Source organism: Salvelinus sp. IW2-2015, linkage group LG26 (genome assembly GCF_002910315.2).
Source record: "Salvelinus sp. IW2-2015 linkage group LG26, ASM291031v2, whole genome shotgun sequence".
NCBI lineage: Eukaryota > Metazoa > Chordata > Actinopteri > Salmoniformes > Salmonidae > Salvelinus > Salvelinus sp. IW2-2015.
Window position 1 is genome coordinate 28289405 of NC_036866.1, and position 27812 is coordinate 28317216.

Here is a 27812-nt window from a genome sequence, read left to right on the forward strand (position 1 = left end):
AAAGTGAGGTTGTGGTGGCAGATGCAGAGWGGTATTTGGGTGTGCGAGACTTGACATCAGAAGAGTTACAGGGTGTGTTAAGTGGTGGTGTCCCATCCTTTCAGGTTGTTGGCATGAGGCAGGGCTAAATATTTTTAAATAGTGTAGTATGATGGTGTTATTTTTATTTTGAATTTTTGCGAGTGTAATATTAGAGGGTAGGTTATTTGTTTATTTATTTTTTCAAGCAAAGTATAAGCGAGTTGTACTCCAGTCTAGTAGGTGGCGGTAATGTAACATATTGGATGTCAACCGACGTTAACCCTAATCGAAGAAGAAGAAAGAACTCTCAGCGACCGTGTACACACTATATGCTGTCAGTGGTCAGGTAAGACCAATGAAACATACATTAACTTAATTATATKATCGATCATAAGAAAGCTTAGTGATTATTTTAATAATTTGTGAGTGTCAGTCTGCCGAGATATGGGTCCACGGCCCTGGGGATGTAGCTGGGTAGCGTCTCTGCCGAGAGCGGGCATGATATGAGAAGCTCTCTGGTGTAAGTGTTTTCGTAGTGGAGAAATTCATGTAGACAGGATTTACATGGTCTGCTGCACATTACTAATTAGCTAACTGGACAATGCTAACGTGACCTAGCTAGCTTGCTAAGAATGCTAACGTTGTCATATAATATGGGACCTCAACATAAAGATGAGCTGCCAAGGCTGTTGCTTCACTCCCAAGTTAGTTATCTGTATATATACAGTTATTGATTATCTGTGAAGGACAGCTGAGAGAACATTCTTTCCTGGATCTGAGGGGGGGAAGTGGTAAACCCCGTCACATGACAGTCAGCCGAGACCGACACAGATGCCGCGTTCATGGACAAGTCGGAACTAGGAACCTCGGAAATGTCAGACTTGCTAACTGGTTGAGTTGTAACGCAGGTTTAGTGTGTCTCTCGAGGAGGCTGAAAGGATATTCCGGCTTGGAAAAGTTATATATTTTCAGGAGTCGGGTAATTGGTTTAGGAAGGAGGATTCGAGGCAAAGAGAGAGGATGTTGAAAAGACTGAGGGATGCAGAGGATAGGTTTGAATCTGATGAAGGTAGCAATAACAATAACCCTCTGTATGTCGAGGATGTTTGGTGTCAAGTTCAGAGTGTGTCGGACGCCAGTTTGAGTTTTGGAGGTGAAATGGAAGAGGTAGAAGGTGTTGTGAGGAGCTCGAAGCCCGAGCCCTGCATTGATGGATATGGTTATGGTAAAGATACATTTGGTCCAGTGGGAGTGAGGTTTTTACGAGGTTGGAACCAGTCCTTTTGTCCTGTATTAGCGGACTTATATAGATGTTTTCAGCGCATGCTATTACTTTTTTCTGCATCCCCACCTCCTCCCCGTCAGCAAAATAATCGCAGCACCCCCAAACTATTTCCCGCGGCTGTGTGTAAAGGTGGAGCAATTTAAGTTGAAGATTCCTGGTGTTTGTGCGATGGGGAGCTTGATGAAACAGAGGTGATAGTCTGTTCTTTTGAGATTTGATTCGGTGTCTTAGTAATGTTAGGATATATGAGTTATACTGTTAAAGCTTTTATGCCGAATACACTGCAGAGTTACAGGTGTCGCGTTTATGGGCATGTCGCAGCAGTGTGTAGGAGGGAGATTCCAAGATGTGGGAAGTGTGCAGGAGGACATGGGACAGAAGAATGTGTAGTTTCGGTGGAAAAAGTTGTGTAGGGGTGCCCATGTTGCAGGGGATCGGCGGTGTCCTGTGTGAAAGAGGCAGGTTGAGGTGGCAAGGGTCAGAGTAGTGCAGAAGATGTCCTATGCAGAGGCAGTGAAGAAGGTAGAGGAGAGTGGATCAAGGGTGAGGAATTCTGAGAGGATCCCTGTGAATAGTAGATCTGGTCCAGAATAGAAGGATAGGCCAATGAGTGATATATGTTTAAGTAAGGTTGGCTTCTTAGCGTTCATAGCAATGGTTATCAACTGTACTGCAGAGATGGAATGTAAGTTACAGAAAATAGATGTTGTGGTGGCAGCTGCAGAGAAGTACTTGGGGGTACAAGATTTTACTTCAGAAGAGTTACAGGGTGTGTTGAGTGGTAGTGTCCCGTCCTCTGTCGTTGGCCTGACATAGGATCAGATAGGGTTCAGGTAGTGGAATAAGGTGGTGGCTTTTAATGAGTGTAGGGTAATAAAACATTATATTAGTATTTTTATAACATTTTCTCCCATTTCCCCTTTTGTATCACAAAGTGTAATGCATTAATACTGTAGTTCAGTTGGGGGCGGTAATGCAACATATTGGATGCCAAACGCCGTTAAACTCCACAAAGAAGAAAGCTCAGAAGCAGCTCTGATGTTAGCTACCTATCTTTGTTGACAGATGGTGAGAAGACAGAACGGGTAGAGCGGTTAGTTTCTGCATTCTGCTGTCAGAGAGAGAGAGTTCCATTAGCAATATCCCTTTGTCCCTGCGCCATCTCTCTCTCTCTCACACAATTTAWTTCAAAGAGCTTTATTGGTATGGGAATCATATATTTACATTGCCAAAGCAAGTGAAATGGATTATAAACAAAAGTGAAATAGCCAATCATAAATGAACAGTAAACATTACACTCACAAGTTTCAAAAGAATAGAGACATTTCAAATGTTATATTATGGCTACATACTCTCTTTTTTTTCACCTTTATTTAACCAGGTAGGCTAGTTGAGAACAAGTTCTCATTTACAATTGCGACCTGGCCAAGATAAAGCAAAGCAGTGCGACACAAACAACAACACAGAGTTACACATGGAATAAACAAACATACTGTCAATAATACAATAGAAAAGTATATATACAATGTGTGCAAATGAGGTAGGATAAGGGAGGTAAGGCAATAAATAGGCCATAGTGGTGAAATAATTACAAATATAGCAATTAAACACTGGAGTGATAGATGTGCAGAAGATGAGTGTGCAAGTAAAGATACTGGGGTGCAAAGGAGCAAAATAAATAACAGTATGGGGATGAGGTAGTTGGATGGGCTATTTACAGATGAGCTATGTACAGGTGCAGTGATCTGTGAGCTGCTCTGACAACTGGTGCTTAAAGCTAGTGAGGGAGATATGAGTCTCCAGCTTCAGTGATTTTTGCAGTTCGTTCCAGTCATTGGCAGCAGAGAACTGGAAGGAAAGGCAGCCGAAGGAGGAATTGGCTTTGGGGGTGACCAGTGAGAAATACCTGCTGGAGCGAGTGCTATGGGTTGGTGCTGCTATGGTGACCAGTGAGCTGAGATAAGGCGGGGCTTTACCTAGCAAAGACTTATAGATGACCTGGAGCCAGTGGGTTTGGCGACGAATATGAAGCGAGGGCCAGCCAACGAGAGCGTACAGGTCGCAGTGGTGGGTAGTATATGGGGCTTTGGTGACAAAACGGATGGCACTGTGATAGATTGCATCCAATTTGTTGAGTAGAGTGTTGGAGGCTATTTTGAAAATGACATTTCCAAGGATCGGTAGGATGGTCAGTTTTACGAGGGTATGTTTGSCAGCATGAGTGAAGGATGCTTTGTTGCGAAATAGGAAGCCGCTTCTAGATTTAATTATGGATTGGAGATGCTTAATGTGAGTCTGGAAGGAGAGTTTACAGTCTAGCCAGACCCCTAGGTATTTGTAGTTGTCCACATATTCTAAGTCAGAACCGTCCAGAGTAGTGATGCTGGAGTAGTTGGTGTAGTTGGTGAACCAGGTGAGGCAGTCATTTGAGAAACCAAGGCTGTTGAGTCTGCCGATAAGAATGAGGTGATTGACAGAATCGAAAGCCTTGGCCAGGTCGATGAATACAGCTGCACAGTAATGTCTCTTATCGATGGCGGTTATGATATCGTTTAGGACCTTGAGCGTGGCTGAGGTGCACCCATGACCAGCTCTGAACAATATTGCATAGCGGAGAAGGTACGGTGGGATTCGAAATGGTCGGTAATCTGTTCATTAACTTGGATTTCGAAGACCTTAGAAAGGCAGGGTAGGATAGATATAGGTCTGTAGCAGTTTGGGTCTAGAGTGTCTCCTCCTTTGAAGATGGGGATGATCACGGCAGCTTTCCAATCTATTTGCATCTCAGACGATATGAGAGGTTGAACAGGCTAGTAATAGGGGTTGCAACAATTTCGGCAGATAATTTTAGAAAGATAGGGTTCAGATTGTCTAGCCCGTCTGATTTGTAGGGGTCCAGATTTTGCAGCTATTTCAGAACATCAGCTATCTGGATTTGGGTGAAGGAGAAATGGGGGAGGCTTGGGCGAGTTGCTGTGGGGGGTGCAGGGCAGTTGACAGGGGTAGGGGTAGCCAGGTGGAAAGCATGGCCAGCTGTAGAAAAATGCTTATTGAAATTCTCAATTATAGTGGATTTATCGGTGGTAACAATGTTTCCTAGCCTCAGTGCAGTGGGCAGCTGTGAGGAGGTGCTCTTATTTTCCATGGAATTTACAGTGTCCCAGTACTTTTTGGAGTTTGTGCTACAGGATGCACATTTCTGTTTGAAAAAGATATCCGTTGCTTTCCTAACTGCCTGTGTATATTGGTTCCTAACTTCCTTGAAAAGTTGCATATCGCGGGGGCTATTCAATGCTAATGCAGTATGCCACAGGATGTTTTTGTGCTGGTCAAGGGCAGTCAGGTCTGGAGTGAACCAAGGGCTATATCTGTTCCTGGTTCAACATTTTTTGAATGGGGTGTGCTTATTTAAGATGGTGAGGAAGGCACTTTTAAAGAATAACCAGGCATCCTCTACTGACGGGATGAGGTCAATATCCTTCCAGGATACCCGGGCCAGGTCGATTTAGAAAGGCATGCTTGCTGAAGTGTTTAAGGGAGCGTTTGACAGTGATGAGGGGTGGTCGTTTGACTGCAGACCCATTACGGACGCAGGCAATGAGGCAGTGATCGCTGAGATCCTGGTTGACAGCAGAGGTGTATTTAGAGGGCAGGTTGATTAGTGTGATATCTATGAGGGTGCCCGTGTTTACGGATTTGGGGTTGCACCTGGTAGGTTCATTGATAATTTGTGTGAGATTGATGGCATCAAGCTTAGATTGTAGGATGGCTGGGGTGTTAACCTTTCTAGGACACACGTTCCACTAGAGGAACCCCTGACAACATTCCGCTGAAAAGGCAGCGCGGGAAATTCAAAAATCTTTTTTTGAAATATGTAACTTTCACACATTAACAAGTCCAATACAGCAAATGAAAGATAAACATCTTGTTATTCTACCCATTGTGTCCGATTTAAAAAATGCTTTACAGCGAAAACACAACATATGATTATGTTAGATCACCGCCATGTCCAAAAAACACAGCCATTTTCCCAGCTAAAGATAAGAGTCACAAAAAGCAGAAATAGAGATAAAATTAATCACTAACCTTTGATGATCTTCATCAGATGACACTCATAGGACACCATGTTACACAACACATGTATGTTTTGTTTGATAATGTGCATATTTATATCCAAAAATCTCAGTTTACATTGGCGCCATGTTCAGAAATGCCTCCAAAATATCCTGAGAAATTGCAGAGAGCCCCATCAAATAACAGAAATACTCATCATAAACTTTGATGAAAGATACATGTTTTACATAGAATTAAAGATACACTTGTTCTTAATGCAACCGCTGTGTCAGATTTCCKAAAAACTTTACTGAAAAAGCAAACAATAATCTGAGACGGCGCTCAGATAGGAACAACATTTCTCCGCCATGTTGGAGTCAACAGAAATACGAAATTACATGCTAAATATTCCCTTACCTTTGATGATCTTCATCAGAATGCKCTCCCAGGAATCCTAGTTCCACAATAAATTGTTGTTTTGTTCGATAATGTCCATTATTTATGTCCAAGTAGCTACTTTTGTTAGCATGTTTAGTACGCATATCCAAAACGCTCGTGCAGGTCCAGGCATACTTCGGACGAAAACTTCACAAAGTTATATTACAGGTCGAATAAACTTGTCAAACTAAGTATAGAATCAATCTTTAGGATATTGTTATCATAAATATTCAATAACATTCCAACCGGCGAATTCCTTTGTGTCTATAGAAGTAATGGAACGCAAGTCGATATCATGTGGAATGCGCAGGACCTGGCACTCTGCCAGACCACTGACTCAAACAGCTCCCATCCGGCTCAACATCACAGTAGATGCTTCATTCAATGTTCTAAAGACTGTTGACATCTAGTGGAAGGTGTAGGAAGTGCAAACAGATCCATATTCCACTGGGATTTCAATAGGCGATGAGTTGAAAATCAACCAGCCTCAGAATTCTCACTTCCTGTTTGGATTTTTTCTCAGGTTTTTGCCTGCCATATGAGTTCTGTTATACTCACAGACATCATTCAAACAGTTTTAGAAACTTCAGAGTGTTTTATATCCAATGGTAATAATAATATGCATATATTAGCATCTGGGACAGAGTAGGAGGCAGTTCACTCTGGGCACGCTATTCATCCAAAGTGAAAATGCTGCCCCCTATCCCTAAAAAGTTATTAAGCATGTCCCAGTTTAGGTCACCTAACAGCACAAGCTCTGAAGATAGATGAGGGGCAATCAGTTCACATATGGTGTCCAGGGCACAGCTGGGGGCAGAAGGTGGTCTATGGCAAGCGGCAACGGTGAGAGACTTGTTTCTGGAAAGGTGGATTTTTAGAAGTAGAAGCTCAAATTGTTTGGGCACAGACCTGGATAGTAAGACAGAACTCTGCAGGCTATCTCTGCAGTAGATTGCAACTCCGCACCCTTTGGCAGTTCTATCTTCTCGGGAAAAGGTTATAGTTAGGGATGGAAATTTCAGGGTTTTTGGTGGTCTTCCTAAACCAGGATTCAGACACGGCTAGGACATCCGGGTTGGCAGAGTGTGCAAAGGCAGTGAATAAAACAAACTTAGGGAGGAGGCTTCTAATGTTTACATGCATGAAACCAAGGCTTTTACGGTTACAGAAGTCAACAAATGAGAGTGCCTGGGGAGTGGGAGTTGAGCTAGGCACTGCAGGGCCTGGATTAACCTCTACATCACCAGAGGAACAGAGGAGGAGTAGGGTAAGGGTACGGCTAAAGGCTGTAAGAACTGGTTGTCTAGTACGTTCGGAACAGAGAGTAAAGGGAGCAGGTTTCTGGGCACGGTAGAATAGATTCAAGGCATAATGTACAGACGAAGGTATGGTAGGATGTGAACACAGTGGAGGTAAACCTATGCATTGAGTGACAATGAGAGAGATATTGTCTCTAGAAACATAATTTAAACCAGGTGAGGTCACCGCATGTGTGGGAGGTGGAACTAAAGGGTTATCTAAGGAGTTTTGAGCAGGGCTAGAGGCTCTACAGTGAAATAAGGCAATAATTCCTAACCAAAATGGCAATGGACAAGGCCTATTGACATTAGGGAGAGGCATGCGTAGCTGAGTGATCATAGGTGTCCAGTGAGTGGCTCAGGCGGGCCGGAGACACGGCGATTCAGGCAGCTAGCGGGCCGGGGATAGCAGAAGGGCGTTAGAGGGACGTCTCGATGGAAGAAGTCAGCAGTAGCCCCCTCACGCTGTATTGTCGGCAGACCAGTCGTCGTGGATCAGCAGGGCTCCGTGTGGTGAAAGGGTCCAGGCCAATTGGCAAAATAGGTATAGTGGCCAAAGAATTAACAGTCCGATATGCTCTAGACAGCTAGCGGGCCGCGGCTAGCAGATGGGCATTCAGGGGACGTCGCGACGGAGGAGCCAGTTGAAAAAAAAGCTTGATCGAATTACGTCGGTAGTCCAGTCATGATGGGTCGGCGGGGGTCCAGGCCAATTGTCAAAATAGGTATTATAGCCCAAGGAGTGGCTGATGGACCTCTTCGGCTAGCCGGAAGATGGGCTTAGCAAAGGCTAGTTGGTTCTTGCTTTGGGACAAAGACATTAGCCAGGAGTGGCCACTCGGGTAGCAGCTAGCTAGCTGCGATGATCCAGGTGAAAAGGTTCAGAGCTTGCGGTAGGAATCAGTCCGATTTGCTCTGGTTTGAGTCGCGCTGTGCAGACTGGCGAGAGTTGTCCGGGCTAAAGGTAGCTGATGACCGCTAGCTGACTACTTGCTAGTTAGCTGGCTAGCTTCTGTTGGGTGTTCCGGTTCAAAGTAAAGAAAATAGCAGATCCATACCACATTGGGTGAGGCAGATTGCAGGAGAGTATGTTGAAGTTGAGGTTAAGAAAAATATAAAAAATATATGCAAAGAAAAAAATATAAAAAGATATATACACGATTTATACACGGGACAAGACAAGGACAAAAGACGTCTGACTGCTACACCATCTTGGATCAGGATGATCTCTCTTGATTCAATTTAATGCAAAAGGCTTTATTGGCATGGGGAACATATGTTTACATTACCAAAGCAAATGGAATAGGCAATTAACAAAAGGGAAATAAACAATCTTTTCTGGATTTTGATAATTAGCGGGAATCATCATAATTCTGCTCCGCATTCATTATTTGGTGTTTTACACAGAGGATGTTTTTGCAGAATTCTGCATGCAGTCTCAATTTGGTGTTTGTCCCATTTTTTGAATTCTTGGTTGGTTAGTGGACCCCAGACCTCACAACCATATTGGGCAATGTGTTATATAACTGATTCCAGCCAGATCCTAATTGGTATGCTTTACATTTTTGTCATTTAGCAGACACTCTTATTTAGAGTGATTTACAGTAGTGAGTGCATATATTTTTGTTACTGGTCCCACGTGGGAATCGAACCCACAACTCTGGCATTACAAGTGCCAGGCTCTACCAACTGAGCCACATGGGTGTGTCAAATGTTATCTTTCTTTTGATGGTGTAGAAGGCTTCTTGCCTTGTCTCTCAGATTGTTCACATCTTTGTGGAAGTTAAATGTGGTGCTGGCCCTGGCAACTGGACCTTTTTTGGAACACCGTTATTGACTGTCAGAGCCCAAGTCTGAGAGAATCTATGCAGAAGATCTAGGTGCTGTGATAGGCCCTTCTAGTTTGGGGACAGAAGCACCAGATCATCTGCAAATAGTAAACATTTGACTACAGAGTCTAGTATGGTGAGGCCAGGTGCTGCAGACTGTTCTAGTGCCCTCGCAAATTCGTTGATATACGCTGAACAAAAATATAAACGCAATGTAAAGTGTTGGTCCCATGTTTCATGAGCTGAAATAAAAGATCCCAGAAATGTTCCATACGCACAAAAAGCTTATTTCTCAAAAATGTTGTGCACAAATTTGTTTACATCCCTGTTAGGGAGAATTTCCCCTTTTCCAAGATAATCCATCCACCTGACGTGTGGCGTATCAAGAAGCTGATTTAAACAGCATGGTCATTGTGCTGTGGACAATAAAAGGCCACTCTAAAATCTGCAGTTTTTTCAAACAACACAATTTCACAGATGTCTCAAGTTTTGAGAGGACATTCCTGAGACTGCAGGAATGTCCACCAGAGCTGTTGCCAGAGAATTGAATGTTCATTTCTCTACCATAAGCCACCTGTATGTCAGCGTGTTCCAGTTCCAGCCAATATCCAGCGTCTTCGCACAGCCATTGAAGAGGAGTGGGACAACATTCCACAGGCCACAATCAACAGCCTGATCAACTCTATGCAAAGGAGATGTGTTGCGCTGCATGAGGCAAATTATGGTCACACCAGATACTGACAGTTTTTTTTWATCCACACCTCAAACTTGTTTTAATGTATCTGTGACCAACATATGTATAGCTGTATTCCCAGTCATTTGAAATCTATAGATTAGGACCAAATTTATTTATTTCAATTGACTGATTTCCTTATAAGAACTGTAACTCAGTAAAGTCTTAGAAATTGTTGTCTGTTGCGTTTTATATTTCTGTTCACTATATATGTTGAAGAGGGTGGGGCTCAAGCTGCATCCCTGTCTCACCCCCCGGCCCTGAGGAAAGAAATGTTTGTATTTTTTGCCAATTTTAACCTCACATTTGTTGGGTTCATGGATTTTATAATGTTGGATGTTTTCKCCCCAACACCGCTTTCCATCAATTTATAATGCAGACCCTCATGCCAAATTGAGTCAAGCTGTTTTGAAATCAACAAAGCATGAAAAGGCTTTTGTTTTGTTTGTTTGTCAATAAGGGTGTGCAGGGTGAATACGTGGTCTGTCGTACAGTAATTTGGTAAGAAGCCAATTTGACATTTGAGGAAATGTCTGCTGTCTATGATAATGCAGAAGATTTTCTCTCTCTCATTCATTCATCACTCACTCATTGTTTCTTGTGTGTGTGTGTAGGATGAGTGTGAAGCAGTGTCTCGAGGGTCAGGTGTACTCTGTGCCTCTGATCCAGTCAGACTTGAGGAGGGAGGAGGCTGTTCACCAGATAGCAGATGCCCTGCTCTACCTAGAGACCATCTCTACTGACATCTTTACCAGGTACACACACACACAGAGATCAAGGAGTATAAGTCGTCCAATAAGAGCATGTGCTACATGTGTTGTTTGGTAGCTAAGATCCTCATGATTTATTCCATGCGGGAGTGGAAAATATTTTGGTATCTCAGATTGTTCTGGGAATTCTCACACAGAAACGTCATTGGAAGGAAGGATGTTCAACATGATTTTTACATTTGTGGCTGTTTTAGGCCCTTTTTTAGACCTACACATGCCTCCTGTGAGATCTGTGAACCCTACACGATAAAGACAATATATTGGTGTCATTATACAATGCGCTTTCAAATATGAACTATGTCTAGATTCTGAAATGTTTTCTTACATTGAGTTATTCAACATAAAAAATACGAATATGAATATCTCAACCCTTTTTGATTTTGCTTATTTTTAGACATATTGCTTGGAACAATATACTCTTCAAACACATAACATTTCCATAGTGGGCTCTCTGGTACTTATAATGATATGACCCATCTTATACATAGAAATGAACAGTGGTTCCTCCATTAAAAGTTGCGTCATACTGCAGCACATCTTGCGGGCTGCCACAGAGTTCAATGGCACGTTATTTAATTGTCAGCCAGTGTTGCCATTAATGCTAGTTAGTGCTAGTTTGACCACCAGAGGGCATCTTTGAGAAGCATTTGATAGCCTTCAATAGTGGCTGTACTAGAGAATTTTAAATATTTTTTGTAAGAACATCAWATATGGGATTGATTTTAAGAAATGTTGCTTAATTAATTTGATTAATATTATGGTGTTTCTATTTCCAAGAAAAACAAAAATCCTCAGGGTTTCCYTTAGGTTTGAACGGAAAATATGGCGCTGTCCAACGTGAAGGTCGGGAGTAGGCTACAGTAGTAAGAGCATAGCATTCTAACTTCAATATACTTTTAAAATAAATAAGAACTACACCACTTTTAACAGCACATTACTCAACACTAGTGAGAGTCATGTCGCCTACGGTAGGCCTACAGTATATTTAAAAATATATTTTTTCAATGACGTGACTCTCCACCAATAATTACATTTAGAGGATTGGAGGATTCTAAATTAATATTTAAGGGGCATATTTCATTACGACAAATCTGATCTGTGAGAATATCTGAGGGGCTTTTATAAAATTCTAAATTAATTAAAAGTAATAATAATAATAATCGCTTTGTTTAAAAAATAACAATATTTTGGAGATGATTTTGTCACCTAGAGTGAGATAGAAAAAGGCCAATCTTGGACCTGGGGTGAGACATTCTCACTAATTTGTAAATAAAGAAAGTTTGTTATTCAGAATGTATTTATTTCTGTTTTTGGAGAGGAACCAAAAGCCGCATCAAGGGTCTCCCGATGGCGGCCGGCACGGGTATCCAACCAGCATCTGTAGCAACGCAGTTTGCACTGCGATGCAATGTCTTAGACCGCTGCGCCACTCGGGAGGCCCCATCCACAAAGTTTTTAATGCTGGTCAATTGCCTTGCACAAAGTAACAAATTACAGAGAGGTGTTGGTAAGRGTACATTGTCCTGCTAATAGCCCATAATGGGCTATTATAATACTGTACATGGTGTCCAGGTTAGGATAACCAAAACATTTCTTTATTAAAGACTATCAGAAAGAATGTTGTTACTTATTTATTTTGATCCAAAGCCATGAATGAGTGAGTCTCAGCTTTATGTAGGTGCCGGGGCTATAGGACTGTGCCTTCAAATTGATTATTTAGCAGACATGCCTTGCTTATATTCAGTCAACACATATATCTTAAGAATATCATGGAATATAATTGAACATTTTCGTTTCTCCATGCTTGTTTCAGAGCAGCGCGAAATGATGCTGAAATTGTTGACCACAGCTGGTAGGCTATATAAACTCAGCAAAAAAAGAAACGTCCTCTCACTGTCAACTGCCTTTATTTTCAGCAAACTTAACATGTGTAAATATTTGTATGACCATAACAAGATGCAACAACTGAGACATAAACTGAACAAGTTCCACAGACATGTGACTAACAGAAATTGAATAATGTGTCCCTGAACAAAGGGGGGGGTCAAAATGTAAAAGTAACAGTCAGTATCTGGTGTGGCCACCAGCTGCATTAAGTACTGCATTGCATCTCCTCCTTATGGACTGCACCAGATTTGCCAGTTCTTGCTGTGAGATGTTACCTCACTCTTCCACCAAGGCACCTGCAATTTCCCGGACATTTCTGGGGGGAATGGCCCATGTCCTCACCCTCCGATCCAACAGGTTCCAGACATCCTCAATGGGATTGAGATCTGGGCTCTTCGCTGGCCATGACAGAACACTGACATTCCTGTCTTGCAGGAAATCACGCYCAGAACGAGCAGTATGGCTGGTGGCATTGTCATGCTGGAGGGTCATGTCAGGATGAGCCTGCAGGAAGGGTACCACATGAGGGAGGAGGATGTTTTCCCTGTAACGCATAACGTTGAGATTGCCTGCAATGACAACAAGCTCAGTCCGATGATGCTGTGACACACCACCCAGACCATGACGGACCCTCCACCTTCAAATGGATCCCTTTCCAGAGTACAGGCCTCGGTGTAACGCTCATTCCTTCAACGATAAACGCAAATCCTACCAACCCTGGTGAGACAAAACTGCGACTCGTCAGTGAAGCGCTCTTTTTGCCAGTCCTGTCTGGTCCAGCGATGTTGGGTTTGTGCTCATAGGCGAAGTTGTTGCCGGTGATGTCTAGTGAGGACCTGCCTTACAACAGGCCTACAAGCCCTCAGTCCAGCCTCTCTCAGCCTATTGCGGACAGTCTGAGCACTGATGGAGGGATTGTGCATTCCTGGTGTAACTCGGGCAGTTGTTGTTGCCATCCTGTACCTGTCCTGTAGGTGTGATGTTCAGATGTACCGATCCTGTGCAGGTGTTACACGTGGTCTGCCACTGCGAGGACAATCAGCTGTCTGTCCTGTCTCCCTGTAGCGCTGTCTTAGGCGTCTCACTGTACGGACATTGCAATTTATTGTCCTGGCCACATCTGCAGTCCTCATGCCTCCTTGCAGCATGCCTAAGGCACGTTCATGCAGATGAGCAGGGACCCTGGGTAGCTTTCTTTTGGTGTTTTTCAGAGTCAGTAGAAAGGCCTCCTTAGTGTCCTAAGTTCTCCTAACTGTGACCTTAATTGCCTACCGTCTGTAAGCTGTTAGTGTCTTAATGACCGTTCCACAGGTGCATGTCCATTAATTGTTTATGGTTCATTGAACAAGCATGGGAAACGGTGTTTAAACCCTTTACAATGAAGATCTGTGAAGTTATTTGGATTTTTACGAATTATCTTTGAAAGACAGGGTCCTGAAAAGGGGATGTTTCTTTTTTTGCTGAGTTTATATTGTCCTGCTAATAGCCCATCCTAGAAACGTTTGCAGAATTCACAGCCTGCTACGCTTGTGAAAAACAGGGTTAATAATAATAATTACTTTTTCCCCCTTCCACATGTTCCAATTGATAAAGTTTAAGTTTTAATCAATTAGTATATTTGAGTTTGACCACAATATTTGTTGTATTATTTGTTCTGTCTTTTCTGGTGGATTGAATTGAAATTGCAACCAATCACGGCCGGTTGTGATACAGCCAACCTAACTAAGAAATACATTTTATGATACAATTCTCCCCCTACCCTCCTAGGCAAGATTTTATTGTCCTGCTAATAGCCCTGCTATTGTGTTTGAAAGAGTATTTTTATCATTATTTTATTAATGAAAGCATAAAGATACTGATGAAGAAATACTGTACTGTACACTATGCTTTATCCAACATTTTGCGGTTGCATGAGGTTGCCCACACGCACTTTAAACATTTGTATAATAAAGCATTTTAAAGCATTTTGAAGATAGAAGCCACCTGCATTTGTTTTAGGCTACTGTGAAGTCTGACACGTAAACAGCCTACAGTACATACTGTAGTAAACATGTTGAAGTGCCTAATTCCTTACATAAGGGAGAGCAGGCCATGTCCAGACTCTCTCGGTGACCTCAACAAGTTTGCTTGAGACGTTGTTAGTAATTTGTGAGACATTGGTGAGACATTGTTACTAATTTGTAAATAAAGCCAGTTTGTTATTTAGAATTATTTATTTCTGTTTTTAGAGGGAGAGAAACCAAAAGCCTACAGTCGCCTCCCTGTTGCGGCCGGCACGGGTATTGAACCAGCATCTGTAGCAACGCAGTTTTCACTGCGATACAGTGTCTTAGACCGCTGCGCCACTCAGACACTGTACAACGTGACAGGTCGGGAGTAGGCTACAGTACCACAGTTATAGCAAAATAATCCTAACATTTCCACACACTAATTGTAGTCTGTTTCTCTTAGAATAAAAACCTTAGTGTAACAACAGTTTTAGTAAGTAATACTGAAGTCGTGCACAATTATCAGTTTCTATTTTGGCTTATACTGCCCATTCATTGTCAGTTAGAGACACAATAGCGCCTTGGGACCCAATAGCAAAATCCATGCTCTAACTCCCCCGTGCGCTGGTCTGGAGCAATGAAGTAGTGACACAGGGTACCGTACTAAACCACAAATAACCTCCTAAGTCCCGCAGCATAATCGCAAAACTTTTAGTTGAGCAACCACTGTACATTTATAGGTCATCAACCAATCACAGCCCTCCTTTAGGATTGCACATTCAGTAAATCATCAGCAGAGGGAGTTCACTTTGAATCCATTTACCATTCAATGTGTTGGTGGTGCTCATGAAATTGAACATCAGAATTAGCAGAGAGCCCACTCTGGAAATAGTATGTACTTGAAGAGTATGTCTTAAAATGAACAACATCAACAAATATTTTTTTTTAGTGTAGAATAAATTAATGTTAAAATGTTTTTTTCAGAATTAAGATACTCTATTTTAGAACTCACTATAAGGAGTATAATGACAGATGTTGTCTGTAGTATGTACAGTTCACAGATGATAGGGTCTAACAGAAGGCATGTATCAATCTAAAAAGGGCCAAAATGGCCACTTTCATGATTTTCTGAAAAATAGTTTGTGATGCAAATGTATAAAGTATTAAAAACATCCTTCCTTCTAATTTAAGTTTCTATGTTACAACAGACAAGTGCCTTCACTGACATTTTCAACTTCTCCCTGACCAATTACGCCAAGGTAACCTGCCTAAATGACTACCGCCCCGTAGCACTCACATCTGTATCCATGAAGMGCTTTGAAAGGCTGGTCATAGCTCACATCAACACCATCATCCCAGAAACCCTGGGCCCACTCCAATTTGCATACCGCCCCAACAGATCCACAGATGACGCAATCTCAATTGCATTCCACATTGCCCTTTCCCACCTGGACAAAAGGAACATATGTGAGAATGCTGTTCATTGACTACAGCTCAGCGTTCAACACCATAGTGCCCACAAAGCTCATCACTCAGCTAAGAACCCTGGGACTGAACACCTCCCTCTGCAACTGGATCCTGGACTTACTGACTGGCCACCCCCAGGTGGTAAAGGTAGGCAACAACACATCTGCCACGCTGATCCTCAAAAGGGAGCACGTCAGAGGTGCGTGTTTAGTCCCCTCCTGTTCTCATTCACTCACCACTGCGTGGCCAAGCACGACTCCAACACCATCACTAAGTTTGCTGACGACACAACGGTGGTAGGCCTGATCACCGACAATGATGAGACAGACTATCGGGAGGAGGTCAGAGACCTGGCAGTATAGTGCCAGGACAACAACCTCTCCCTCAACGTGCCCAAGACAAAGAAGCTGATCGGGGACTACGGGAAAATAATAGAAGAACACACCCCCATTCACATCGACAGGGTTATAGTAGAGCGGGTCGAGACCTTCAAGTTCCTTGGTGTCCACATCACTAACAAACTAGAATGGTCCAAACACACCAAGACAGTTGTGAAGAGGGGACGACAATGCCTATTCCCAATTGGGAAACTGAAAAGATTTGGCATGGGTCCCCAAATCCTCAAAAGCTTCTACAGCTGCACCATCGAGAGCATCCTGACCGGTTGCATCACCGCCTGGTATGGCAACTGCCCGGCATTCGACCGTAAGGCGATACAGAGGGTAGTGCGTATGGCCCAGTACATCACTGGGGCCAAGCTTCCTGCCATCCAGGACCTCTATACTAGGCGGGGTCAAAGGAAGGCCCAAAAAATTGTCAAAAACTCCAGCCACCCTAGTCATAGACTGTTCTCTCTGCTACTACATGGCAAGCGGTACCAGAATGCCAAATCTAGGTCCAAAAGGCTCCTTAACAGCTTCTACTCCCAATCCATAAGATTGCTGAACAATTAATTTAAAAAATGATACCTGGACTATTTGGATTTTTTTTTTTACACACTGCTGTTACTTGCTGTTTATCATCTATCTATGCATAGTCACTTTACCCCTACCTACCTACATTACCTCGACTAACCTGTACCCCCGCACATTGACTCTGTTCCGGTACCCCTTGAAGATAGCCTCGTTATTGTGTTACTTTTTTTACTTTTAGTTTATTTCGTAATATTTTCTTAACTGCATTGTTGGTTAAGGGCTTGTAATTAAGAATGTCAAGGTAAGGTCTACCTACACCTGTTGTTGTATTCGGCACATGTGACAAGTACATTTGAGTTGATTTTGATTGGAATGACAGTCACACACACACACACACACACACACACACACACACACACACACACACACACACATACTTCATCAGCAATGATTCCTGTACATTGTGCCCTCTTAATGAACCTGGTACCTTTATACACATGGTTTGGGAATGCTCTCTGGTATCTGTATTCTGGGATGAAGTAGCTTTGAACTTATCCACTCTGTTGTCAGAAAATATTCCTGCATCTCCTTTTGTTTTACTTTGATATGATGTCTCTGTACTTCATTTATCTCTTTGTCAGAAGCGCATTCTTCTTGTTGGCCTAACTGCTGCAAAAAAAACATTTTTGGTTACTACATGATTCCATATGTGTTATGTCATAGTTTTGATGTCTTCACTATTATTCTACAATGTAGAAAATAGTTAAAATAAAGAAAAACCCTTTAATGAGTATGTGTGTCCAAACCTTTGACTGGTACTGTATTTATTCTTGTTTGCTGAATAAACATTTGATCACACAAAAAAAAAAAAATTATCAGCAGAACGCACACACACCCACGCATTTACACTTTGAGTTTCCCCTGGTGTGTGTGTGTGTAGGGTGTCTGAGAGTGTAGAGCGGAATCGCTGTCAGCTGCAGAGTGTGACAGATCGGATCAGGCTGGCCCAGGCCCGCGTCGACAAGATCAAAGGCAGCAAGAAGGCCACCAAGGTAACACGCTTCACACACAGAGTTGCAGATATCTGCAAAACAGATTACTTACAATACTTTCGAGTACTACGAGATTTTGATGGGTGTATGTGTGTGTGTGACAATGTGTAGGTGTTCTCCAGTGCTAAGTATCCAGCTCCAGATCGTCTCCAGGATTACTCCTCCATCTTCAGTGGAGCCACAGACCCCGCCTCCCAAACACGCCCCCGATACCACATACAGGCCAAACTACAACCCCTTGATGACAAGGCCCTGCAGGTAACACACACAAACACATAAATATACAATACTTTATTTGATCATCTGCAAAACATTGCAGTACAAAGAGGTCAAATCAAACTTTGTTTGTCACATGCTCCCCGAATACAGCAAGTGTAGACCTTACTGTGAAATACTTACTTACAAGCCCTTAACCAACAGTGCAGTTCAAGAAGAGTTAAGAAAATATTGACCAAATAAACTAAAGCTAAAAAATAATAAAAAGTAACACAATAAAATAACAATAATGAGGCTATATACAGGGGGCACCGATACCGAATCAGTGTGCGGGTGTACAGGTTAGTTGAGGTAATTTGTACATGTAGGTAGGGATGAAGTGACTATGCTTAGGTAATAAACAGCGAGTAGCAAAAGTGTACAAAACAAATGTTAATGTAAATAGTCCGGTGGCCATTTGATTAATTGTTCAGCAGTTATGGCTTGGGGGTAGAAGCTGTTAAGGAGCCTTTTGGTCCTAGACTTGGCGCTCCGGTACCGCTTGCCGTGCGGTAGCAGAGAAAACAGTCTATGACTAGGGTGGCTGGAGTCTCTGATAAATTTATTGGCTTTCCTCTGACACCGCCTAGTATACAAGTCCTGGKCGGCAGGAAGCTTGGCCCCATGATACAGAGGGTATGCACTACCCTCTGTATCACCTTACGGTCAGATGCCGAGCAGTTGGTTGCCATAACAGGTGGTGATGCAACCGGTCAGGATGCTCTCGATGGTGCAGCTGTAGAACTTTCTCCTGAGGGGGAAAAGGTGTCGTCGTGCCCTCTTCACAACTGTCTTGGTGTGTTTGGACCATGATAGTTCGTTGGTGATGTGAACACCAAGGAACTTAACTCTCGACCTGCTCCACTACAGCCCCGTCGATGTTAATGGGGGCTTGTTCGGCGCGCCTTTTCCTGTAGTCCACAATGATGGTGTTGGAATCGTGTTTGGCCACGCAGTCGTGGGTGAACAGGGAGTACAGGAGGGGACTAAGTACCCACCCCTGAGGGGCCCCAGTGTTGAGGATCAGTGTGGCAGACGTGTTGTTGCCTACCCTTACCACCTGGGGGCGGTCTGTCAGGAAGGCCAGGATCCAGTTGCAGAGGGAGGTGTTTAGTCCCAGGGTGCTTAGCTTAGTGATGAGCTTTGTGGGCACTATGGTGTTGAACGCTGAGCTGTAGTCAATGAACAGCATTCTCACATACAGTGGGGCAAAAAAGTATTTAGTCAGCCACCAATTGTGCAAGTTCTCCCACTTAAAAAGATGAGGGGCCTGTATTTTCATCATAGGTTCATTCACTATGACAGACAAATGAGGAAAACAATCAGAAAATCACATTGTAGGATTTTTTATGAATTTATTTGCAAATTATGGTGGAAATAAGTATTTGGTCAATAACAAAAGTTTATTTCAATACTTTGTTATATACCCTTTGTTGGCAATGACAGAGGTAAAACGTTTTCTGTAAGTCTTCACAAGGTTTTTACACACTGTTGCTGGTATTTTGTCCCATTCTCCATGCGATCTCCTCTAGAGCAGTGATGTTTTGGGGCTGTTGCTGGGCAACACGGACTTTCAACTCCCTCCAAGATTTTCTATGGGGTTGAGATCTGGAGACTGGCTAGGCCACTCCAGGACCTTGAAATGCTTCTTACGAAGCCACTCCTTCGTTGCCCGGGGGTGTTGTTTGGGATCATTATCATGCTGAAAGACCCAGCCACGTTTCTCTTCATGCCCTTGCTGATGGAAGGAGGTTTTCACTCAAAATCTCACGATACATAGCCCCATTCATTCTTTCCTTTACACGGATCAGTCGTCCTGGTCCTTTGCAGAAAAACAGCCCAAAGCATGATGTTTCCACCCCCTGCTTCACAGTAGGTATGGTGTTCTTTGGATGCAACTCAGCATTCTTTGTCCTCCAAACACGACGAGTTGAGTTTTTACCAAAAAGTTATATTTTGGTTTCATCTGACCATATGACATTCTCCCAATCTTCTTCTGGATCATCCAAATGCTCTCTAGCAAACTTCAGACGGGCCTGGACATGTACTGGCTTAAGCAGGGGGCCACGTCTGGCACTGCAGGATTTGAGTCTCTGGCGGCGTAGTGTGTTAAACCTGTTTAAAGGTCTTGCTCACACATTGCGCTTTTCTGTGAAGGTAGTAGTACGTACACAGCGTTGTACGAGATCTTCAATTTCTTGGCAATTTCTCGCATGGAATAGCCTTCATTTCTCAGAACAAGAATAGAATAGTTTCAAAAGAAAGTTATTTGTTTCTAGCCATTTTGAGCCTGTAATCGAACCCACAAATGCTGATGCTCCAGATACTCAACTAGTCTAAAGAAGGCCAGTTTTATTGCTTCTTTAATCAGCACTACAGTTTTCAGCTGTGCTAACATAATAGCAAAAGGGTTTTCTAATGATCAATTAGCCTTTTAAAATGATAAACTTAGATTAGCTAACACAATTTGCCATTGGAACACATGAGTGATGGTTGCTGATAATGGGCCTCTGTACGCCACTGTAGATATTCCATACAAAATCAGCCGTTTCCAGCTACAATAGTCATTTACAACATTAACAATGTCTACACTGTATTTCTAATCAATTTTATGTTATTTTAATGGACAAAAAATTTGCTTTTATTTAAAAAACAAGGACATTTCTAAGTGACCCCAAGCTTTTGAACGGTAGTATACATTCTGCTCCACTCAGCCGTACAGCTGAGTCCACAGGTATTTAACAGCTGCATAGACAAACCTGGGGGCTGAGGTGATGGGTTTTGACCTGGCTGGGAGAGACCTTCCGCTAGTTAGGCTCTGACCTGACTTGACCTGCCTGAGGACAGACCTGTTCTGACCTGGGGACATGACATGAGAAGCCCTGACTAAAACTACCCTCAGGAAACTACTGTGTGCGTGTAGTGGTGGGAAAAGTACTCAATTGTCATACTTGAGTAAAAGTAAAGATACCTTAAGTAGCAAATGACTCAAGTAAAAGTGAAAGTCACCCAGTAAAATACTTATTGAGTAAAAGTTTTAAAGTATCTGGTTAAAAATGTACTTAAGTAGAGTGGTGGAAAAAGTACTCAATTGTCATACTTAAGTAAAAAATAAATTCTACACATGAAATTCCTTATTAGGCAAACCAGAAGGCACAATGTTCTTGTTTTTTTTTATTTACGGACAGCCAGGGACCCACTAAAACACTCAGACATAATTTACAAATGCAGTATTTGTGTTTAGTGAGTCCACCAGATCAGAGGCAGTAGGATTGACAACATGTTATATTGGCAGGTGTATGAATTGGACCCTATTACTGTCCTGCCTGAGCATTTGAAATATATTGAGTACTTTTGGGTGTCAGGGTATTTTTACTTAGTTACTTTACACCACAGTTGTGTGTGTTTGCACCTTAGCTCAGCAGTGAAGTTGTGCGTTATTGATAGTGAACACCCCTGAGATCTCCCTCGCTGCCGGAATCGAAAACTTCCAGGAACAGTAGTATTTTGTGCTGTGTGAGAGAGAGAGAGAAAGATGTGGAAAACAATATTTCCTGTGTGCTTCCCTGGCTCAGAGATGTATTATTTATGAAACCTCATGCGCTGCGGAGAGAGAGAGCGAGTGAGGGAGAGAGAAATAGACAGATGCTGATGACGAAAAAGGAAAGAGTGGGATCATGTGTTTTGGAGTCTGGTTGTGTGCAGACCAAACGACAGGGTATTTGAATCCGTCTGATTCTGTATCTCTCTCTTTTGCCTGCAAGGCTGTCTCTATCAAAAGCTACTGCTGTAACTATTTTTTTATTAGTTTTTTATTTAATATTATTATTTTATTTAGATTTTTTTCTATTGTGTTATTGACTGTATGTTTGTTTATTCCATGTGTAACTCTGTTGTTTGTGTCGCACTGCTTTGCTTTATCTTGGTCAGGTCGCAGTTGTAAATGAGAACTTGTTCTCAACTAGCCTACCTGGTTAAATAAAGGTGAAATAATAAATACAAAAATTTCTTTGTTCAAAACAGAGGTGGAAAGCAAAGCTAATGCATGTTTATGTCTGGTGGCCATTTGTGTTTTTTAAAGAAAAGTAGGTTCTTATCAGACTCATTTAATATCAGTCTTCTCTTGTTTTACACCCCCTGTCTCTATATCCCCCTCTAGGAGAAGTTGTGTTATTACCCGGTGTGTGTGAGCAGTAAGAAGCGTTCGGAGGATGAGACCGAAGAGGGGCTGGGCGGTCTGCCTCGAAACATCTCCTCTGTCAGCTCCCTGCTGCTGTTTAATACTACAGAGAACTTGTTAGTACACACACACACACACACACACACACACACACACACACACCCCCCCCCCACCCCCCAACCCCAACTTTTCCTTTTTCCTAACTGTTTGTGTATGTGTTTAGGTATAAGAAGTATGTGTTCCTGGACCCTCTGGCGGGGCGGTGACTAAAACACACACCACCCTGGAGACAGAGAAGGAAGAAAACCATTTGACGCTCCGCTATCCATAACCAAGAGAGAACAGCTGGGAGAGACAGGTACACACACATCGTACACACACACTCCCTTACATGTGTTCACTAAAGAACTGGAGGCCTGAAAGATTATTTGAAAGGGGCTTGCTAACAGGTTAAAGTGTACCTTATGATTAGAACACTTCTCTCTCCCTTCTTCTCTCATTCCCTCTCCATCTGTCCCCCTGTAGACAGCAGAGAGCACTTCTATGTTCCAGACCTGGGTCAGGTCCCAGAGATAGACGTCCCCTCCTACCTACCAGACCTGCCAGGCATTGCTGACGACTTGTCCTACAGCCAAGACCTGGGGCCCGGCATCGCACCCTCTGGACCCACACACACCTTCCCTGAACTACCGACCTTCACTGGGAGGACATGTCTGGTACACATGCTGTTTCTGGATTATACAGAAGTTTCCCTGGAAATCGGTCATGTCAACTGACGGAACTGTTTCTATTGGTTGTTGTTTGTTTGTGTTACAGGTTCTCAGTTCCAAGTTGCAGTCCCGCCTCCTCCCCCTCCTCCCCCACCAGAGCCCACACACACCCCGCGCCCTCCCCCTGGTCTCCCCCTCCTCCACCTCCTCCCCCACCTCCACCTGCAGACAGCCCTGCGACCCCAAACCGCACTCGGAGCACAGGTACCACACGCACACACTACATACAGTGCATTCGGAAAGTATTCAGACCCCTTCACTTTTCCGCATTTTGTTACGTTACAGCCTTATTTGAAAACGTATAAAAAATATATATTCTTCATCAATCTACACACAATACCCTATAATGACAAAGTAAAAACAGGTTTTTAGACATTTTTGCAAATGTATAAAAAAAAGAAAAACAGAAATATTACATTTACATAAGTATTCAGACCCTTTACTCAGTACTTTGTTGAAGCACCTTTGGCAGTGATTACAGCCTCAAGTCTTKTTGGATATGACGCTACAAGCTTGGCTCACCTGTATTTGGGGAGTTTCATTCATTCTTCTCTGCAGATCCTCTCAAGCTCTATCAGGTTGGAAGGGGAGCGTTGCTGCACAGCTATATTCAGGTCTCTCCAGAGATGTTCGATCGGGTTCAAGTCTGGGCTCTGGCTGGGCCACTCAAGGACATTCAGAGACTTATCCCCAAGCCACTCCTGCGTTGTCTTGGCTGTGTGCTTAGTATCGTTGTCCTGTTGGAAGGTGAACCTCCGCCCAAATCTGAGGTACTGAGCACTCTGGAGCAGGTTTTTCATCAAGGGTCTGTCTGTACTTTGCTCCGTTCATCTTTCCCTCGATCCTGAATAGTCTCCCAGTCCCTGCCACTGAAAAACATCCCCACAGCATGATGCTGCCACCACCATGCTTCACTGTAGGGATGGTGACAGGTTTCCTCCAGACGTGACGCTTAGCATTCAGGCCAAAGAGTTTAACTTGGTTTCATCAGACCAGATAATCTTGTTTCTCATTGTCAGAGTCCTTTAGGGGCCTTTTTGCAAACTCCAAGGGGGCTGTCATGTGCCTTTTACTGAGGAGTAGCTTCTGTCTGGCCACTCAATCATAAAGGCCTGATTGGTGGAGTGCTGCAGAGATGGTTGTCCTTCTGGAAGGTTTTCCCATCTCCACAGGAACTCTGGATCTCTGTCAGAGTGACCATCGGGTTCTTGGTCACCTCCCTGACCAAGGCCCTTCTTGGTCAGGGATTGCTCAGTTTGGCCGGGTGGCCAGCTCTAGGAAGACTCTTGGTGGTTCCAAACTACTTCCATTTAGAAATGATGGAGGCAAGTGTGTTCTTGGGGACTTCAATGCTGCAGAAATGTTTTGGTACACTTCCCCAGATCTGTGCCTTGACACAATCCTGTCTGAGCTCTACGGACAATTCCTTTGACCTCATGGCTTGGTTTTTGCTCTGACATGCACTGTTAACTGTGGGACCTTATATAATTATGTCCAATGAATTGAATTTACCACAGATGGACTCTATTCAAGTTGTAGAAACACCTCAAGGATGATCAATGGAAACAGGATGTACCTGAGCTCAATTTCGAGTCTCAAAGCAAAGGGTCTGAATACTTATTTCTGTTTTTAATCAATTTGCAAAAATTTCTAAAAACCAGTTTTAGCTTTCTCATTATGGGGTATTGTGTGTTGATTGATGAGTGGGGAAAAAATAATTTAATACATTTTAAAATAAGTCTGTAACGTAACAAAATGTGGAAAAAGGGAAGGGGTCTGAATACTTTCCAAATGCACTGTATGTAAGTATACACACACACACACACACACACACACACACACACACACACACACACACACACACACACACACACTCTCCTCTCTAACTGTGTGTTTACGTCCAGCTCCTGTAGCGGGGGCTCCCAGCGAGGTGGTTGAATCAAACAGTCGGGCCAGTCTACTAGAGTCCATCCGCAACGCTGGAGGCAAGGCCAAACTACGCAACATCAAAGAACGCAAGATGGAAAAGAAGAAACAGAAGGAACAGGAACAAGGTAAGACAAAAATAGGGGGAGTGAGGGGAGAGAGAGGTAGAATAGAGGGAGAGGAAAATAAACAGATTGCCGTTGGTTGAGTGTCTTGGTTCTCCACTTGAATAACAAGCGAGAGATCAGTCTTGAATCTGGTGACTCTTTGAGAACATGTAACACCAACAGAGCAATGCTACCTGCCTCCAGTTCTTTAACTTACAGAGCATATTTGGGACATAGTGTTAGTGTGTGTAAAGACACACCACAGGGTTACCTAACTAGTCATAGAGAACAGCTCAGGGCTTCATGACCTTTAGATGTATAAACATCACCTTCATTAAGCACTGATTTGACTACATGCTGTTTTTATCTGTATGACATTTGCTGTGAGCGCGTGTGAGGGAGCGAGAATATGTGTGAGAGGAACCAGCAATGATGACGGGACTTAATTTGCTGCCGGGCCACTAACATTTAACAGTTGCGTTCGTTTGAGCAAGTCATGAAAACTACTACAGTTGTTCACCAGCTATACTATTTATGTAGTATGTAGKTACAGTAATGTAACTTCTCTGGTCTCTCTCCACTGTACTAAAAAGGACATAGAAATGGAATCCATCATCTCTGCTTCATTGCTTTCTTACTGTGTTCTCCCTCCCTCTCTCTCAGTGGTAGCAGCAGCCAGTGGAGGAGACTTCATGTCAGATCTCTTCAATAAGTTGGCCATGCGAAGGAAAGGTGAGAACATCCCTCTCCCTGCCTGTCCCTCCCTCCTTTGCTCATCTCCCCTGTCGCAAAGGCTCTGATAATTGTGTAGAAGTATTTCTGTCTCGGTGATCGTGGTGTGTGTGTTTCCTAGGTATCTCTGGTAAGGGTCCTGGAGGTGGGGACTCTGGGGAGGGCCCAGCTGGTTCTGGCAGCGCATTCGCTAGGATGTCCGATGTAATCCCACCTCTTCCTGCCCCCCATCAGCCAACCGCTGAAGACGAGGACGACTGGGAGGCCTAACAACTGACACTAGCCAATCAGAACCAATGGAACTGAGCACATCTAGCTCTAAGCCAATCAGAGAACAGAATACTGAGGCGATTCTGAGGGATGAAGCTAACGCTTGTTGAGGAGAGGTAATGCTGTGCTGTCAGTGGGTTGAGTTTCTTCCAGATGATAGACAATGGTGGCATTCCAGGTCGTAGCATGACTTCAATAAAGACCGCAGATTTTATGATTGTTTGACCATAGTGACGTGGTCCCTACGTTTTGCAATCAGCCGCACTTTCAGTGTCTGCCATGTATTTGACCCAGGTGTGTTATATAGTTCAGTGACTCCCTCTGCTGGCTTTCTGTAGTTCTGATCAACACACAGGAACCATCACGGACTGATCTTTACTGAGAAAATGAAAGGACAAACAACTACAGGAGAAAAGTCAGACCTCATCTCAGCATTGTAAAGATGTTTAATAAAGTAACATGTAAATATTACATCATGTGTCACACCACACTAAAGTAGCAGAACATTTCAATCAGAATGTTAACAAATTTCATTCAATAAATGGCTTTTTGCATTTAAAGAAAAACTGTCAGTGGAGAGTTGACTGATCTGTACTGCTGGAGAGGTGTGTGTGAGACAGACAGAGCCTAAACCTACAGTGCCTTCAGAAAGTATTCACACCCCTTGACTTTTCTCACCTGTTGTTACAAATTGGGATTCAAATTGATTTAATTGTAATTTTGTTGTCAATGATCTACACAAAATGTGAAAAATAAAACATCTTAAATAGTTAAGTATTCAACCCCCTGAGTCAATACATGTTAGAATCACCTTTGGCAGCGATTACAGCTGTGAGTCTTTCTGGGTACGTCTTAAGAGCTTTGCACACCTGGATTGTACAATATTTGCACATTATTCTTTGAAAAATTCTTCAAGCTCTGTCAAGTTGGTTGTTGATCATTGCTAGACAGTCATGTACAGTAAATATTTTCAAACCATTTTAAATCAAAACTCGGCCACTCAGGAACATTCAATGTCATCTTGGTAAGCAACTCTGGTGTATATTTGGTCTTGTGTTTTAGGTAATTGTCCTGCTGAAAGGTGAATGTCTCCAAGTGTCTGGTCGAAAGCAGACTGAACAAGGTTTTCCTCTAGGATTTTGCCTGTGCTTAGCTCTATCCCGTTTCTTTTTATCCTAAGAAACTCTAGTCAAATCAAATTGTATTTGTCACATACACATGGTTAGCAGATGTTAATGCGAGTGTAGCGAAATGCTTGTGCTTCTAGTTCCGACAATGCAGTAATAACCAATGAGTAATCTAACCTAACAATTCCACAACTACTACCTTATACACACAAGTGTAAAGGGATAAAGAATATGTACATAAAGATATATGAATGAGTGATGGTAGAGAACGGCATAGGCAAGATGCAGTAGATGGTATCGAGTACAGTATATACATATGAGATGAGTAATGTAGGGTATGTAAACATAAAAGTGCATAGTTTAAAGTGGCTAGTGATACATGTATTACATAAAGATGGCAAGATGCAGTAGATGATAGAGTACAGTATATACATTATATTAAGTGGCATTGTTTAAAGTGGCTAGTGATAAATTTTTGATCAATTTCCATTATTAAAGTGAGCTGGAGTTGAGTCAGTATGTTGGCAGCAGCCACTCTATGTTAGTGGTGGCTGTTTAACAGTCTGATGGCCTTGAGATAGAAGCTGTTTTTCAGTTCTCGTCGGTCCCTGCTTTGATGCACCTGTACTGACCTCGCCTTCTGGATGATAGCGGGGTGAACAGGCAGTGGCTCGGGTGGTTGTTGTCCTTGATGATCTTTATGGCCTTCC

General features: G+C 43.0%; 1 protein-coding gene across 1 annotated transcript; it reads left to right on the forward strand.

Annotated features, from left to right (window-relative positions):
• The first annotated feature begins 278 nt into the window (after positions 1-278).
• On the forward strand, positions 279-26752 carry LOC111952875 (WASH complex subunit 1-like). Its single transcript, XM_070435235.1, is given in 14 exon segments — positions 279-367; positions 10272-10412; positions 17624-17735; positions 17847-17993; positions 22150-22286; positions 22394-22422; positions 22425-22469; positions 22472-22528; positions 22696-22884; positions 22984-23063; positions 23066-23144; positions 24845-24994; positions 25637-25705; positions 25827-26752. Coding segments are annotated over 14 exon segments (1467 nt in total). The 5' UTR covers positions 279-284; the 3' UTR covers positions 25976-26752.
• Positions 26753-27812: the final 1060 nt, after the last annotated feature.